The sequence below is a fragment of the Mus pahari genome, chromosome 6 (genome assembly GCF_900095145.1).
Source record: "Mus pahari chromosome 6, PAHARI_EIJ_v1.1, whole genome shotgun sequence".
Lineage (NCBI taxonomy): Eukaryota > Metazoa > Chordata > Mammalia > Rodentia > Muridae > Mus > Mus pahari.
The window spans coordinates 85134395-85148540 of NC_034595.1; the positions used below are offsets into that span (position 1 = coordinate 85134395).

A 14146-nucleotide genomic window follows, 5' to 3' on the forward strand; every position below is an offset into this window, starting at 1 on the left:
CTTCCTTCCTTCCTTCCTTCCTTCCTTCCTTCCTTCCTTCCTCTCTCTCTCTCTCTCTCTCTCTCTCTCTCTCTCTCTCTCTCTCTGTCTCTCTCTGTCTCTCTTTCTCTTTCTTTCTTTTTGGTAGACCTGGCTGTCCTGGAGCTCACTCTGTGGACCAGGTGGGCCTTGAACTCACAGAGATCTGTTTGTTTCTACCTCCTGATGCTGGAATTAAAGGCATGTGCCACTGCCACCTGGCTTGCTTTGTTATTTTAAAAAGATGTGCTGCATATTTAATGAAATACATCAATGAAAGTATACCCACCAGCATGAGTAAAAGTAAAAAAGACTAGATTTGGTGATTTCAGACATGCACCACTGTATCTCGCTTCCATTCTCTGTTTTTCTTGGAGGAAGTCTGTTTGGGGGTTGTTTGAGTTTGTTTACTGTGGCTTTGAGAACCAAGCTCAAGGTATTGCATATGCTATGCAAATGCTCTACTGCTGAGCCACACCTTTTTATTTATTTATTTGTGGTATTTTGCTTATATGTTTGATTATTTGTTTGAGACAGGGTCTTGATGTATAACCCAGGCCGGCCTGAGACTCAGAATAATCCTCCTGCCTCAGTCTCCTGGCCACTGGGATTACAGGTGCACACCAGCTTGTGTGGTTTGCCTGCTAACATCTAAACCTGTCCTGTTTCCTAGTCCACTATCATCATCCAACACCCGTCCACCCTGTCCTTAAGTTTGCCTAAGATTGCCTTGTGAACTGGTGAAACCCACGGTGTAGCATGGACCCAGGAATGTGATAGATTCTGGTTTGGGATGAATGAATAATGCACAAACACTGTTGCTGTATCCACCCTCCACTAGCAAAGGGGCCTCATCAGAATAACCAAGGGATAGGACGAAAGGCTTGGGCAATATCACATAAATGCATTTGACTCTCATTCTGGAATGGAACAGTTTTGGTCATTTTTCAAAAAAGAAAGAAAGAGAAAGGAAGGAAGGAAGGAAGGAAGGAAGGAAGGAAGGAAGGAAGGCAGGCAGGCAGGAGAGATGGCTCAGTGGTTAAGAGTACTGACTGCTCTTCCAGAGGTCCTGAGTTCAATTCCCAGTAACCACATGGTGGCTCACAACCATCTTGTAATGGGATCTGATGCCCTCTTCTAGTGTGTCTGAAGACAGTTCTAGTGTAGTCATCATATATGTAAAATAAATAAATAAATCTTTAAGAAAAATTAAAGAGAGAGAGAGAGAGAGAGAGAGAGAGAGAGAGAGAGAGAGAGAGAGAGAGGGAAAGTAGGGTCAGCTGATCAAGGCCCAAGGACATCCTGGGCTTCCATAGTGAAGCAGAGGTCATCTGGTCAAATACTTCCATTTTACATGTGTGGAGATGAAGCCCCATAGAGAATAAAGTGATTTTCATGCACACACACACACACAGACACACACACACAGACACACACACACTCCCTGTACCATCTCCAATCCTTCAGCCCCATTGACCTGGAACACCAAATCATTCTGTTCAGATTATACAGACAGGAATCAGGAAATGTAGAATTTCGTGTGTTTATTGACCACAAATCCTCTACTCTTCCCCCATCACACTGAGCAGTGTAATTACACACCCTCCCCCAAGAGTCCCAGTTAAAGAAGGTATATGAGTAGGCAACAGACCATTGAGCACAGTATTGAGCTACAGACCAATTCGTGCCCAGCTTCTCTGGTACCTAACAGAGGTCACACTAGTCGCCTTGACTCAACTCTTCCCCTACTCCACCCTTGTCTCCGAAAGTAAACTAGACACTACACTCTAGGGTTGGAGTCAGGGAGCTGGGTCAGATTTTATCCCAGCATCCAGCCAATCACAATCAGGAGAAAGATGGATATCCAGGCTCCTGGAGGAAAGAAAGAGATAGTTGCAAAATAATATTAAAAGGGCCAGGGAGATGGCTCAGCAGTTAAGAGCACATACGGCTCCTGCAGAGACCTCAGCTTGGTTCCCAGCACCCACATGGAACCTCTGGCCTCCCTGGGCACCAGTGCTCATGTGCATAGGGTACACACACATATATGCATAATTTAAAATAATTTTTTAAAATGGGATTTGAGGAGCTTTCAGAGTCTGGGAGCATTTTAATTATTCCATTTATTTATTTATTTATTTATTGCATGTAAGTCACAGCATGTAAGTCACGGTACATGTGGAGGTTAGAGGACCTTCCTGGTTCTCTCCTACCATGCATGGTTCCCAGGGATAGAATTCATGTAATCAAGCCTAGCAGCAAGCCCCCCTCCCCACTAAACAATCTCAGTTTGCAGTGTTATCGTACATACTGTTTAGTTATGTTTTCTTTCATTTCTTCTTTTCTTTTGCTTGAAGACACATACTCCAGGCTGGCCTCAGGTTTGCTCTGTAGCCAAGGATTGCCTAATTCTCCTGCCTGTGCCTCCTAAGTGCTGGGATTACAGGGTAAACCTCTATACCTGGCTTTTACGTCATGAAGGGTCTCACTATTCTGCACAGGCTGATTCTAAACTTCCGGGCTCCAGCTTGCTCCACCGTGACCTGTGCATTTTAAACCTTCAGCCCCTTACCCCGAGTCATTTCTGGGTAGTCTCAGATTTTGAGGCAGGATAAGGCAACAGCCTCATATTAACTCTGCCACACATTGCTCAAGCTGAGTCTCGGGAGGTTAACTGACATCATGGTCGCGTAGCTCAGAGAAGAAACCGTTTTCAAGATCAGCCCCAGCCTAGAGCCCTTGTGCGCTCCTACAGAACCCACGTAACGTTAGATCTTTCATTTCTAAAGCAATCTCTTTGTACCAACCTGCTGAGTTCCTGCTGCTGGAGGCTCGGGACTCTGTAACCACATAGAAACAGAGACTGAGTTCAAAGTGCTCCTCACAGAACACTCACCCACCGTTCCATCAGGGGCACACTTTCTCTCTCTCTCTCTCTCTCTCTGAAAGCTGGGACTCAGAAAGGAGAGAAGATGCTTTCGGATTGATTTACTAAAGGTTTGGGATTTCCCAATGAGAGTTAAAGTACTCTAATAAAATAGAAAAACAAAAGATGGTTCCAGGACAAGAAAAATGATCAACTAGAGGTTGGCATGAAAGACAACTTGAGAAGGCTGAGTCGATGTGACAGGAAAGGAGATAGAAAGCCTAGAGGGAACTGGAGAGATGGCTCAGTGGTTACAAGTCCTGAATGCTCTTTCAGAGGACCCATGGTTCGATTCCCAGCACCCACATAGTGGCTCACAACTATCTGCGACTCCAGTTCCAGGGGATGAGATGCCCTTTTTTGGTCTATACATGTACCACTTATTCGGAGAGGTCCAAACACGATCCACTTGCCACCGCTAGGCTCCTTCTGGGTTCCAGGTCGAGCGTCCAAGGGTGACTTTCTCTGCAGGGGATTCTTCCCACTACAGGACTGTGGGTGACAAGAAAGCTCTGGGAACCTCAAAGACTCATGCTCCACCAACCCACGGCCCAAATAAGCTCACTCATTCTCACCTACAAGACCCAGGTCTACAAATGCTGGCCTTTAACTCTTCCAACAAGCCTGGTCCCTAGAAAGTGAGGCCAGCACACAATCCCACAACCGCCCTTGGTTCAGTCCCAGCCGCTCTGCTAACCTTCAGGGACCCTACTTACCGGTTGGCATGGGTGTCCCACTTGCTTGTCACAGAGGGTCACTTTGGCGTGTAGGTAAAGCATGTCACTATTCAAGAATCGTGAGAGAGTGAAGGCCAGTGTCACATCCATGGAAGCCCCATTGCTCAAGTCCTGGAGTATTCGGCCCTGAACTGGGCAGCTGCAGGGAAAAGGCAGTGTGTCCAGCTTTGGGATCCAGACTTGGGGCCTGAGTTGTGGACACACAAAGTTTGATTTCTACTGCTTTAACTTGTCCTGTGTAATAATGGGTGTTGGATCTCTGGCTGAGAACTACCTTTATTATTAATATGGATTATTTAATGTATTATCTCAATTCCCCACATCAATATTCCGAGGAAGACCATACTTTTGAATACTCCTCATTTTTAAAGGTTTATTTATTTTATTTTATGTCTGTCAGTGTTTGCCTGTAGAGTGTCTGTGCACCACGGGAGTACAGTGTCCACAGAGGTCAGAAAAGGCTGTCTCATCACCTGGAACAGGAATTACAGATGATTGCGGACATCCATGTGAGTGCTGAGGACCTGAACCAAGTCCTGCGAGAGAGCAGCAGGTGCTTTTAACTGCCAAGCTGCCACTCCAGCCCCTGCCCTGCCCCGCCCTTTCTTTTTTAAACTGGGAGGAAATTAAGGTATGGAGACGTTAGGTAGGTCTTCAAGGTTGGGTCAAAGTGCTATTCTAGCAGGCTGCTGGCCCTTAGTAGGAACTCCAGAACTTTGGGAATACAGAAAACGCTAATTGCAATAATAACTAGTACAAATTTGGCAGTGTGTTTTGGCAGCAATCTGAGTATAAGCAGTCCTTCATCAGACTCTGAGCTTTCTGCTTTCTCCTCTGCACAGTGGAAGAAATAATCCTTCATGGAGTTGTTCTGTGATCTGTAAATGGATTAACAGTCTACTATGCTTCTATGAAGTCTATTGTCAACATGAATAAAACGTGATAGAAAAGGAAGGAGGTATTCATTCTCTTGCTAATTTTGAGGCATGATCTCATATAACACAGACTGGCCTGGAATTCGCTATGTAGCTGAAGCTAGCTTTTAACCCCCTCTTCTGTCTGAGAACTTGGGTTACAGGCATGCACCATAATGCCCAACTTTTTGTTGTTGTTGTTTTTTTTTTGAGATAGGGTTTCTCTGTGTAGCCCTGGCTGTCCTGGAATTCACTCTGTAGACCAGGCTGGCCTTGAACTCAGAAATCTGTCTGCCTCTGCCTCCCAAGTGCTGGAATTAAAGGTGTGCATCACCACTGCCTGGACATGCCCAACTTTTAAAATTATTATTATTATTATTATTATTATTATTATTATTATTATTATTTTAAAGATTTCTTTATTATGTATACAGTGTTTTGTCTGCATGTATGCCTGTAGGCCAGAAGAGGGCATCAGAACCCATTATAGATAATTGTGAGTCACCATGTGGTTGCTGGGAATTGAACTCAGGGCCTCTGGAAGAGCAGTCAGGATGCTCTTTTCCGATAAGTCATCTCTCCAGGACCCAATAATTCTTATTTTTAAAATGGGGTCTTGCTGCCTTACTTGGCTAGCTTGGTACTCTAGGTAATTCCCCTGCCTCAGCCTCCCAAGTGCTTGGATTTGGGACCTAGGCTCTCACCCCTAAGAGACCCAGCTCTTGTCTTAGTGTGCTCAACACTTAGCAAAGTGAGCCACCTACCAGCACCTGAGCTAGGATTTGGATTGGCCTTGAGTAAGATGAGAATCGAAAAATAACTACATCATAGTGTGTAAGATTTAAATTATTTGATATATGTGCAGTGACTCAAACTATGCCTGGCATGGAACAAACGCTATGGCATTGTTAGCTGTCTGCTACTGCATGTAATCTACTTCATATATAACGGCATATGGCGCTCTGAAATGTTAGCATTATTTATTATCTCACCACTCAAGGGCCTCGGTAACTGGGGAAGGAGAGGAAACTAGAAGACATGAATGCCATCTATTGGCTGGGAGACCTTGAGCAGGTTTTACTTCCCCTGAGCCTCAGTTTACTTATCTATAAAATGGGGCTGGATGGATCCACTCGGCAAACATTCACCGGTCCTTTACCTCCCCCCCCTGCCCTGTTTGTTTGGCAGGGTGTAGAGGAATCTTACAGAACTCGAAAGGGCCAGCTTATTCAGCAGCAAGCCCCCAAGGCAACAACTATGTCATGAGAATAGACGTGACTTTTACCTCTGGAATACAGAAAAGGCGGCTAGGGTCCAAAATCACAGCCCAAGACCCAGGGCCTGATGGGCTCTTACCTCTCCTTCACAAAATGGTAGGTGGCCTTAGCCTCTGCGTTGGAGTCGTTGGTACTTGCAAAGATCTCATTAGCCACCAGGACAAACCGGTCAGGGTCATTGTTGGTGGACTTGAGGACCACGTAGAGGGGCAGGCCAACAGGAGCTGTACTGTTCTTAAGTGGAGCCGAGAGTTCGGAGTCTGTGAAGATGCTCAGGGTGATGATGGTCTCCCCGCTACTTGGAACATGGATGGCGCTATATCCAGAAAGGAACAAGAGTGAGCCCCTCAACCCTGAAACCTCAGAGAGAAGAAGGAGGACACATAGCCACCTTCTGACTTACTCTCGAGGTCACTGAGTGCTGGCAGCCAAGGAAAATAAGGACCAGGACAGTAGGAGGTGATATATGTTACCGTACAGCAGGAGGAGGAGATCAAGCCCCTTAACCTATGTTCAAAAGCCCAGGCATGCCAACGGCAGTGGCACCCGCCTTTGATCCCAGTGCTCAGGAGTTAGAGGCAGGCAGTCTCTCTGAGTTCGAGGCCAGCCTGGTCTACAAAGAAAGTTCCAGGACAGCCAAGGCCGTGACGCAGAGAAACCCTTTCTCAAAAAACAAACAAAATTTCAACATTGAATTTAAAAATAAACAAACGGGGGCTGGTGAGATGGCTCAGTGGGTAAGAGCACCCGACTGCTCTTCCAAAGGTCCAGAGTTCAAATCCCGGCAACCACATGGTGGCTCACAACCATCCTTAACGAGATCTGACTCCCTCTTCTGGAGTGTCTGAAGACAGCTACAGTGTACTTACATATAATAAATAAATAAATCTTTAAAAAAAAATAAACAAACGATATGTAGCACACTCTTTAAATCCCAACGCTCAGAGGGCAGAGGCAGGAGGATCTCTGTCAGTTCAAGGGCAGCCTGGTCTACAGAGTGAGTTCCAGGACAGTCAAGGCTATGTAAAGAGACCCTGTCTCGAAAAAATAAATATAGACATAAGCAAATAAATAAGTTGGAGGGTGATTAAGGAATACCATAGATTGTCCTCTGGCCTACATACACATACACATGCACATGAACACACATGTACCCTGACTAGCACACACTGCACAAACATGTACTAAGAAAGAGAAAGAAAAAGATGGGTCAGCAAGAAGGCTCAGTGGGTAAAGGCTCCTGCTGCCATCACTGACCTGAGGAAATAGAGGACAGACTTGTGGACATCACACACACACACACACACACACACACACACACACACACACACACACCACACTCAGGATGACTAAATATAAAATAAAATAAGAGATGGCTAGGAGAGGGGTTAACCTTTTACCTTCCCTATGGACCACCTAAAAAGATCAAGTGCTACATCATAGGTCCCCAGACCTTGGCAGCTCTCTAACTCCATGGTGATTTACACAGGTACACCATTCGACGACATCTCACTAGCAGTCTCCCTCTGAGTAAGGGGAGCTTACGTGTGGTGGATGAGCATGAGGGCTAATTTCTTGAGGGAGTTGCATCTCTGGCCTGAATTAGAGATAGCAATGAGAACTCAGGGTGGCCCAGCTAACTGGGCGTTACTCACGGAATGGAGATCTCCTGGTGGGCCACAGGCTTGTTGACGTTCACAGCCAGTGGATAGGCACAGCTGAAGTGGAGCACTCTGAAGCCAGTGTTGCTGGAGCCAGGGAGAGCCTGTTCAAGGTGCACATTCAAAGAGTGCACTGCGTAGCTGCTGTTGGTCTGGAAAAGACAGGTGGGTGAGCAGCCATTACCCACAAGTCCCTGGGGTAAACACCTTCACGCATCCTCTCTAGCTACAAGATGTTTGTTAAAATAAAATCAATTGCTGAACTCTTGGAGCCTGGTCCTGTGGCTTGAACACAACAATTCTGTTATCCGCTTCATTTTAGGAATGAGTAAAATAAAGGCTCAGAAAGGTTGAGAGAAGCACAAGGCCCACAGCGAGCCTAAACCCAACGTCACTCTGGCTCTGGGGCCCATCACATTCATCCCCACGCCTAAGTTACCTAAGTTATCCTAAGTTACCGCTCTTGAAACGGAGTCTCATGGAGCTCAGGCTAGCCTTAGTGTCTATGTAGCTAAGGATGGTTTTGAATCCATGACTCACCTGGTTCCACGCCCCCCCCCCCCAGTGCCAGGGTTACCAGTTTGTGCCTCAATACCCAATTTATACAGAGGTGGGGATTGAACCAAGAGTTGCCAGAGGAGGTTCTTATCCCGAGTTTCTTAAATGTCTCTGCTCATTTTGATCTTACCTTGTTTTTGAGACATGGCGTCATGTAGCCCAAATTAGTCTCCAACTATATAGCTAAGGATGGCCTTGAACCCTCTCCTGCCTCCACTTCTCAAGGGCTGAGCTTATTAGTACACACCACCACATCTGGGTTGTTTTATTGTTACTTTGGTGGTGGTGGTGGTGGTGGTAGTGGTGGTGGTTGTCTTGAGAGAGAATTCTTAGAGGCTTATTTTAACAATCATATACATATGTGTATCTCTCTATGGGTTTGTGAACGACAGTGCAGGTGTCTAAAGAGGACAGAAGAGGACATCAGATTATCTGGATCTGGACTGGAAGCAATTGTGAGCTGTTGGTGCTGGGAGAACTTGGGCCTTCTGCAATATGAACTCTTAACTGCTGAGCTGTCTCTCCATCCCAGGGAGAGCATCTTGCTCTGTAACCCATGCTGTCCAGAGTCCTGCGATGCTCCCGTTTCAGCTTCCTGAATTCTGGGATTATAGGTCTCAATTTGCATTTGAGAATCTCTTGGGGAAAAAATAGAACCACTGCACTGTTAAGAATTCTAAGTCTGAGTTGGGTGTAATGGTATATGTCTTAAATTCCATAATATGGGAGGCAGAGGCTAGCCTGGTCTACATAGAGAGTTCAGGACACCCAGGGTCACATAGAAAGACAACCGCCCCCCTTGGGCTGGTGAGATAGCTCAGCAGGTAAGAGCACTGACTGCTCTTCTGAAGGTCCTGAGTTCAAATCCCAGCAACCACATGGTGACTCACAAGCACCCATAATGAGATCTGACACCCTCTTCTGTTGTGTCTGAAGTCAGCTACAGTGTACTTATGTATAATAATAGATTGGGCTGGAGCGAGCAGGGAGGGCTGACCGAAGCGAGCAGGGGTCCTAAATTCAATTCCCAACAACCAGATGAAGGCACACAACTATCTGTACAGCTATAGTGTGCACTCATGTACATAAATAAATAAATCTTAAAAAAAGACCCCCCCTATCAAAAAAAAAAAAAAAAAAGAAAACCCAAGCCTGAGTTAAGTGTGGTGGGTACATCTTCAATCCCAGCACTGGGAGGTGGAGGCAGACAGATCTTGGTTAGTTCCAGGTTAGCCTGCTCTACATAGTGATTTCCACACCAGTCAAGGCTAAAGAGTGAGATAGTCTCCCCAAACAAATAAATAACTTTTAGAAACGAATTTCAACTCCTGGGGTTGGGAAATGTATCTTAGTTGTAGAGTATTTGTCTAGCCCACATTGAGTCTCTGGCACTGAAAATCAAACAAAAAAACCCACCACCAACAACCACAATCACCACCACCACCAACAACAAAAACCAGACTGAAAGAGGGAGCAAGCTGAGTTCTAATGATGAGACTGGGGACTTAGGGGCACTGGTTTTGGGGGGCTTTCTATTATTTATGTGAGTTATGTTTTGTTTACGAAGCGAATCTCTGCACGCTGGTGCAAGCATGTAATCCTAGGACTCAGGAGCTTGATGCAGGAGGATTACCTCAAGTTCAAACTGCAATTTGAGAAAATCCCTTAAGTTCTCTGAGCCATTGATTACTTGTCTGTAGCGAAAACCTCTCAGGATTAGAACCATTAAAAATTATTTGATAGACCTGGAGGCTGACCAGGAATCAATCAATAGCCGCTTGTAGCTTCCTATTTTCAAGTGTTTCATGGCTGACAGTTTGGGAACCAATCAATACCCCAATTCACCAAACACAGAACATATAAAGGAATTGCCGGTCTGGAGATACTTGTTCTTTTTTCTTCATCTGGAGTGGTCCTAATGACAAAGATTTGAGTCCACCAAAGTCAAGAGTTATCCAACCTCTCCTTTCCCAGGCCCACCCCACACCCTTCCCAGCCCCTCCCACAGCTGTCCAAGCCCCTCCTCCAGCTGTCCAAGCCCCTCCCATAGCTGTCCAAGCCCCTCCCACAGTTGTCCAAGCCCCTCCCACAGCTTTCCTTGCCCACAACTTTCCCCTTCTTCTTAAATCCCCTTCAGCTTACAGAGACGTGGAGTCCACAAGTTCCCTCCTTCTTCTCCACCTGAAAGACCTGGACCCGATGACCCTCTTCTGTCGCACTGATACTGTAACACTTCGAGAAGGCATCTTGCTTCAGGACCCAGTGTTGAGTTTTCAGGAAGCAGCTCAGGAGAGACACCTCAATGTCCTGTGACCTGCAGCGCAGGGTTGCTATCTCCCTAGATAGTTCTGCAGAGGAACAAGAGCCAGAGGTAGGGTCTCCTGAGGATCTTGGGAGGAGGCCATGAGGAGCAATTAGGTAAAGGCTTACCATGGAGACCTGAGTTCAAATCTCAGAGCCCACATAAAGTAGAAAGAGAGAACTGACTTCACAAAGTTATCCTCTGACCTCCACGTGTACACCATGGCATGTGTGCCCCCTAGCGCACACACACACACACACACACACTCACACACACTCACACTCTCTCTCACACACACACACTCACACACACACTCTCTCACACACACACACACTCACACTCTCACACACACACATACTCTCACACACACACACTCACACACACACTCACTCTCTCACACACACACACTCACACTCACACACACACATACTCTCACACACACACACTCTCTCACACACACACACACTCTCACACACACACTCACACACATACACTCACACTCTCACACGCACATACACACATACTCTCACACACACACTCTCTCTCTCATACACACACACACACTCTCTTACACACACACACACACACACACATACACACCACATACCATGCATCATGCAAACACCCATCTGGGCATAGTAGTGTATATCTTTAAATCCAGCACTCAGGAGACAGAGGCGGGCAGATTTCAGTGAATTTGAGGATAGCCTGGTCTACAGAGCAAGTTCCAGGATAGACAGGGCTACACAGAGAAACCTGTCTTGAAACATCAGGAAAAAATTAACTATATTTAAATACAGATTCTCACATACGTAGATCCCAGGAATCATCTCATGAGTTACAAGATTCTGACTCCTGGCAGTCACAGGTCCTTAGAATCCCCTTTTCAAGCATTGCCAGCAGGGCCTCAAAGCTAGTGTGGGGGCTGGGAAATGTAGCTTCGTTGGCCCATTTGCATGCCTGTCATAATTTGATACCCAGTGCCACGTAAATAGGGTATGATGGCAGACGCCTGTAATCCCAGAATTTAGGAGGCGGAAGCATTAGGTCATCTTCAGTGACCAGGCCAGCTCTGGACGGGAAGATCCGGACTCGTCAACAAAGCTTGGGGGATGAGGTTCCCCTCTTGAGCCAGGTGCACTGAGAGTTGGACCAGCGCTCCCAGGAACAGAACAAGCAGAGCTGAGAACTAAGAGTTAAGATTACTACACTCCAATTGCTACACTCCAATTTCAATTTGCACTTTACCTCAATGGAATGTAACTGCCAAAGAGTGGTTTGGGAAATTTTATTCTCCAATTCTTCCCCAGTGCTAAGTAGGAAGCTAGACTCTGTGCTTCTCTCTCTCTCTCTCTCTCTCTCTCTCTCTCTCTCTCTCTCTCTCTCTCTCTCTCCTTGTGTGTGTGTGTGTGTGTATACTAAGCCAGTCATGCCACACACACCTGTAATCCCCATCAGTATCTGGTCCTAGAAGCTGGAGCAGGGCAGATTGTCTCATCTGCGCAGCCGTGTACCCTCTCAGGAGACATCACTTCTGGTGGATTCAATCATTTCATGCTAATGCCTTACCAACCTTTGGACAGAGTTCCTCTGGGCCTTCTTAGACTTCCATGACCTTTCTACCCCAGGCCATTTATCTGATTTGTTTACATGGGTTATTCATGTTACTTCATGTTATCCATACACATAAAATTAAAATAAGGGAGAAACTTTACAAAGAAAAAGAGGAAGAGGAGGAGGAGGGGGAGGAGGGGGGAGAAAGAGAGGAGGAGGAAGAGGAGGAAGAAGAGGAGAAGGAGGAGGAGGAGGAGGAGGAGGAGGAGGAGGAGGAGGAACAGCAGCAGCAGCAGACAATGACCACTTACTGGAAAGGATTATACGCACTCACCCAAGTGGGAATAGTAGCTGTCATTGCATGCACAACCTCCGGTACTGGCCTGATATTCATCTAAAGCACAGGTGCCACCTCCCGGACCACTGCTCTGATTAGAGTTGGGGGGTGCTTTACTGGCCCCAATCATAGTGGAAGATTTGGTTGTCTCTGAGGAGCTAGGAACAAGAGCTGTAGAATGGTCAGATGATTGGGTTGTCCCCAGGCTGACGCTTGAGTCTGTCTGTGCCTGCTGGAAAGGTGTCTGTGTGACTGTGCTGTGGTGTGTGTCAGGTGACATACTCGTTGCTGGTGTGCTTGAAGGTGTCGTCATTATTGTTGTTGTTGTTGTCGTCATCATCATCATTGTCGTCGTTGAAGGTGTCGTCAAGGTCATGTCTGCCTCCCCTGGGCTTGGGGACACCGAGGATCTCATTCCAGTGGTGATGGACCTTGGTGGTGACAGTGTTGTGAGTTCAGTCATGCCGACGCTTGAGTCCGTCTGTGCTGGCTGGGAGGGTGTCTGTGTGACTGTGCTGTGGTGTATGTCAGGTGACATACTCGTTGTTGTGGGGCCTGTTGCCGGGGTTGGGGGTACAGTTGTAGTGTCCCTTTCCTGAGTCTCAGATGTGGCTGTGCTAAGCACAGTGGTCCTCAGGTTGGCTGTGGTTGGTGAAGAGGTGTTGCTAGTTGTCACGGTCACCGTGGGTAAAGGTTTATTTGTGTCAGTGACTTTGTCCGGTGTTGATGAGGGTGGAGTGGCCAAGGTGAATAATATGGTAGTTTTGGATGACTCTACCAGCTCCTTTGCTGTAGAGGTCACCGTGGGATCTAACAGTGACATACTATTGGTGACCGTCTTCACGGCCGTGTGTACCCTCTGCCCACTGGTCTCTGTTTCACTACTGCTTTGGAGTGATGTTGGAAGAGTAGCTGATGTCATCTGTCCCTGGAACTGAGATGTGGTTGCCTTGTTCACCGATAAACTGTTGAGTTCCTTTGTGGAGGTGGGGCCATTGGTTCGCTGAGACACAACTGAAATTGTGGATGGGCAGGAGAGATTCTTGTTAAGCTCAGAGCTTCTTGAGGAAGGTGGGATTGAGGCAACATTGCCTGCGAAAACAGGAACAACAAGGAAAATAAAGACACTGACCGACTGCTCCTACCACTTCCCAGGCACTTAAGCTCCCACGCTCCTGATGAGGAGTTCCCGAGTCCCTGTAACAAGTCACTCTCATTACCTGTCAGCTCTGCCCTGATCCATTTCAGAGACTGGCCTTTTGCTGCAGGCTCCTGACTGCATTCTAAACACTCACCTCATAGCCACCGGGGTGTAACTCTCACCAGCCAAAGGGTGCTTCTGCAGCAGCAGCAGCCACCGCCAACGTTGTTTTTGTTTCGGATTTAGTTGTTTAATGTGATGAGTGCTTTGCCTGCATGTACGTATGTGCAACAAATGCATGCCTGGTACCCTTGGAGGTCAGAAGAGGGTGTCAGCTCTCCTGGGACTAGAGTTACAGGTGGTTGTGGGTGCTGTAAACCAAAACAGGCATTTTGGAAGAGGAGCCCATGCTCCTAACCACTGAGCCATCTCTTCAGCCTTGCTGGTTGCTTTGTTTATTTGTTTGTTTGATTGGTTGTTTTTTTTATTTTGTTTGTTTCCTGCATTTAAGTGTTCTCCTGCATGTAAACCTATGCACCACTTGTGTGTCTGGAAGACATAGAGACCAGAAGAGGGTGTAGGATCACCTGAAATGAAGTTACAGATATTTGTGAGCCACTGTGTCCTTTACATGAGGCAGAGGCAGAGGCAGAGGCAGAGGCAGAGGCAGAGGCAGAGGCAGAGGCAGAGGCAGAGGCAGAGGCAGAGGCAGAGGCAGAGG

The 14146-nt window shown here is 46.8% G+C and overlaps 1 protein-coding gene across 1 annotated transcript; it reads right to left on the minus strand.

Moving 5' to 3' along the window:
• Positions 1-1837: 1837 nt before the first annotated feature.
• On the minus strand, positions 1838-13107 carry LOC110323863 (location of vulva defective 1-like). The gene is made up of 8 exons (XM_021201214.1): positions 12282-13107; positions 10234-10439; positions 7528-7685; positions 5952-6188; positions 3661-3820; positions 3322-3436; positions 2826-2858; positions 1838-1890 (listed from the first exon to the last, which is right to left on the minus strand). The coding sequence occupies exons 1-8, from the start codon at positions 13105-13107 to the stop codon at positions 1838-1840; spliced, it is 1788 nt and encodes a 595-aa protein (XP_021056873.1).
• Between the last annotated feature and the right edge of the window lie 1039 nt (positions 13108-14146).

Excerpts from the sequence above, each read along its gene's own strand:
- LOC110323863 (XM_021201214.1), bottom strand. The coding sequence starts at position 13,107 with ATGTCACTGTTAGATCCCACGGTGACCTCTACAGCAAAGGAGCTGGTA. Across the intron at positions 6,189-7,527 it reads CACCAGGAGATCTCCATTCC|CGCCATCCATGTTCCAAGTA; the intron begins GTGAGTAACGCC and ends TTCTGGATATAG. Across the intron at positions 3,821-5,951 it reads TACCATTTTGTGAAGGAGAG|CTGCCCAGTTCAGGGCCGAA; the intron begins GTAAGAGCCCAT and ends TTTTCCCTGCAG.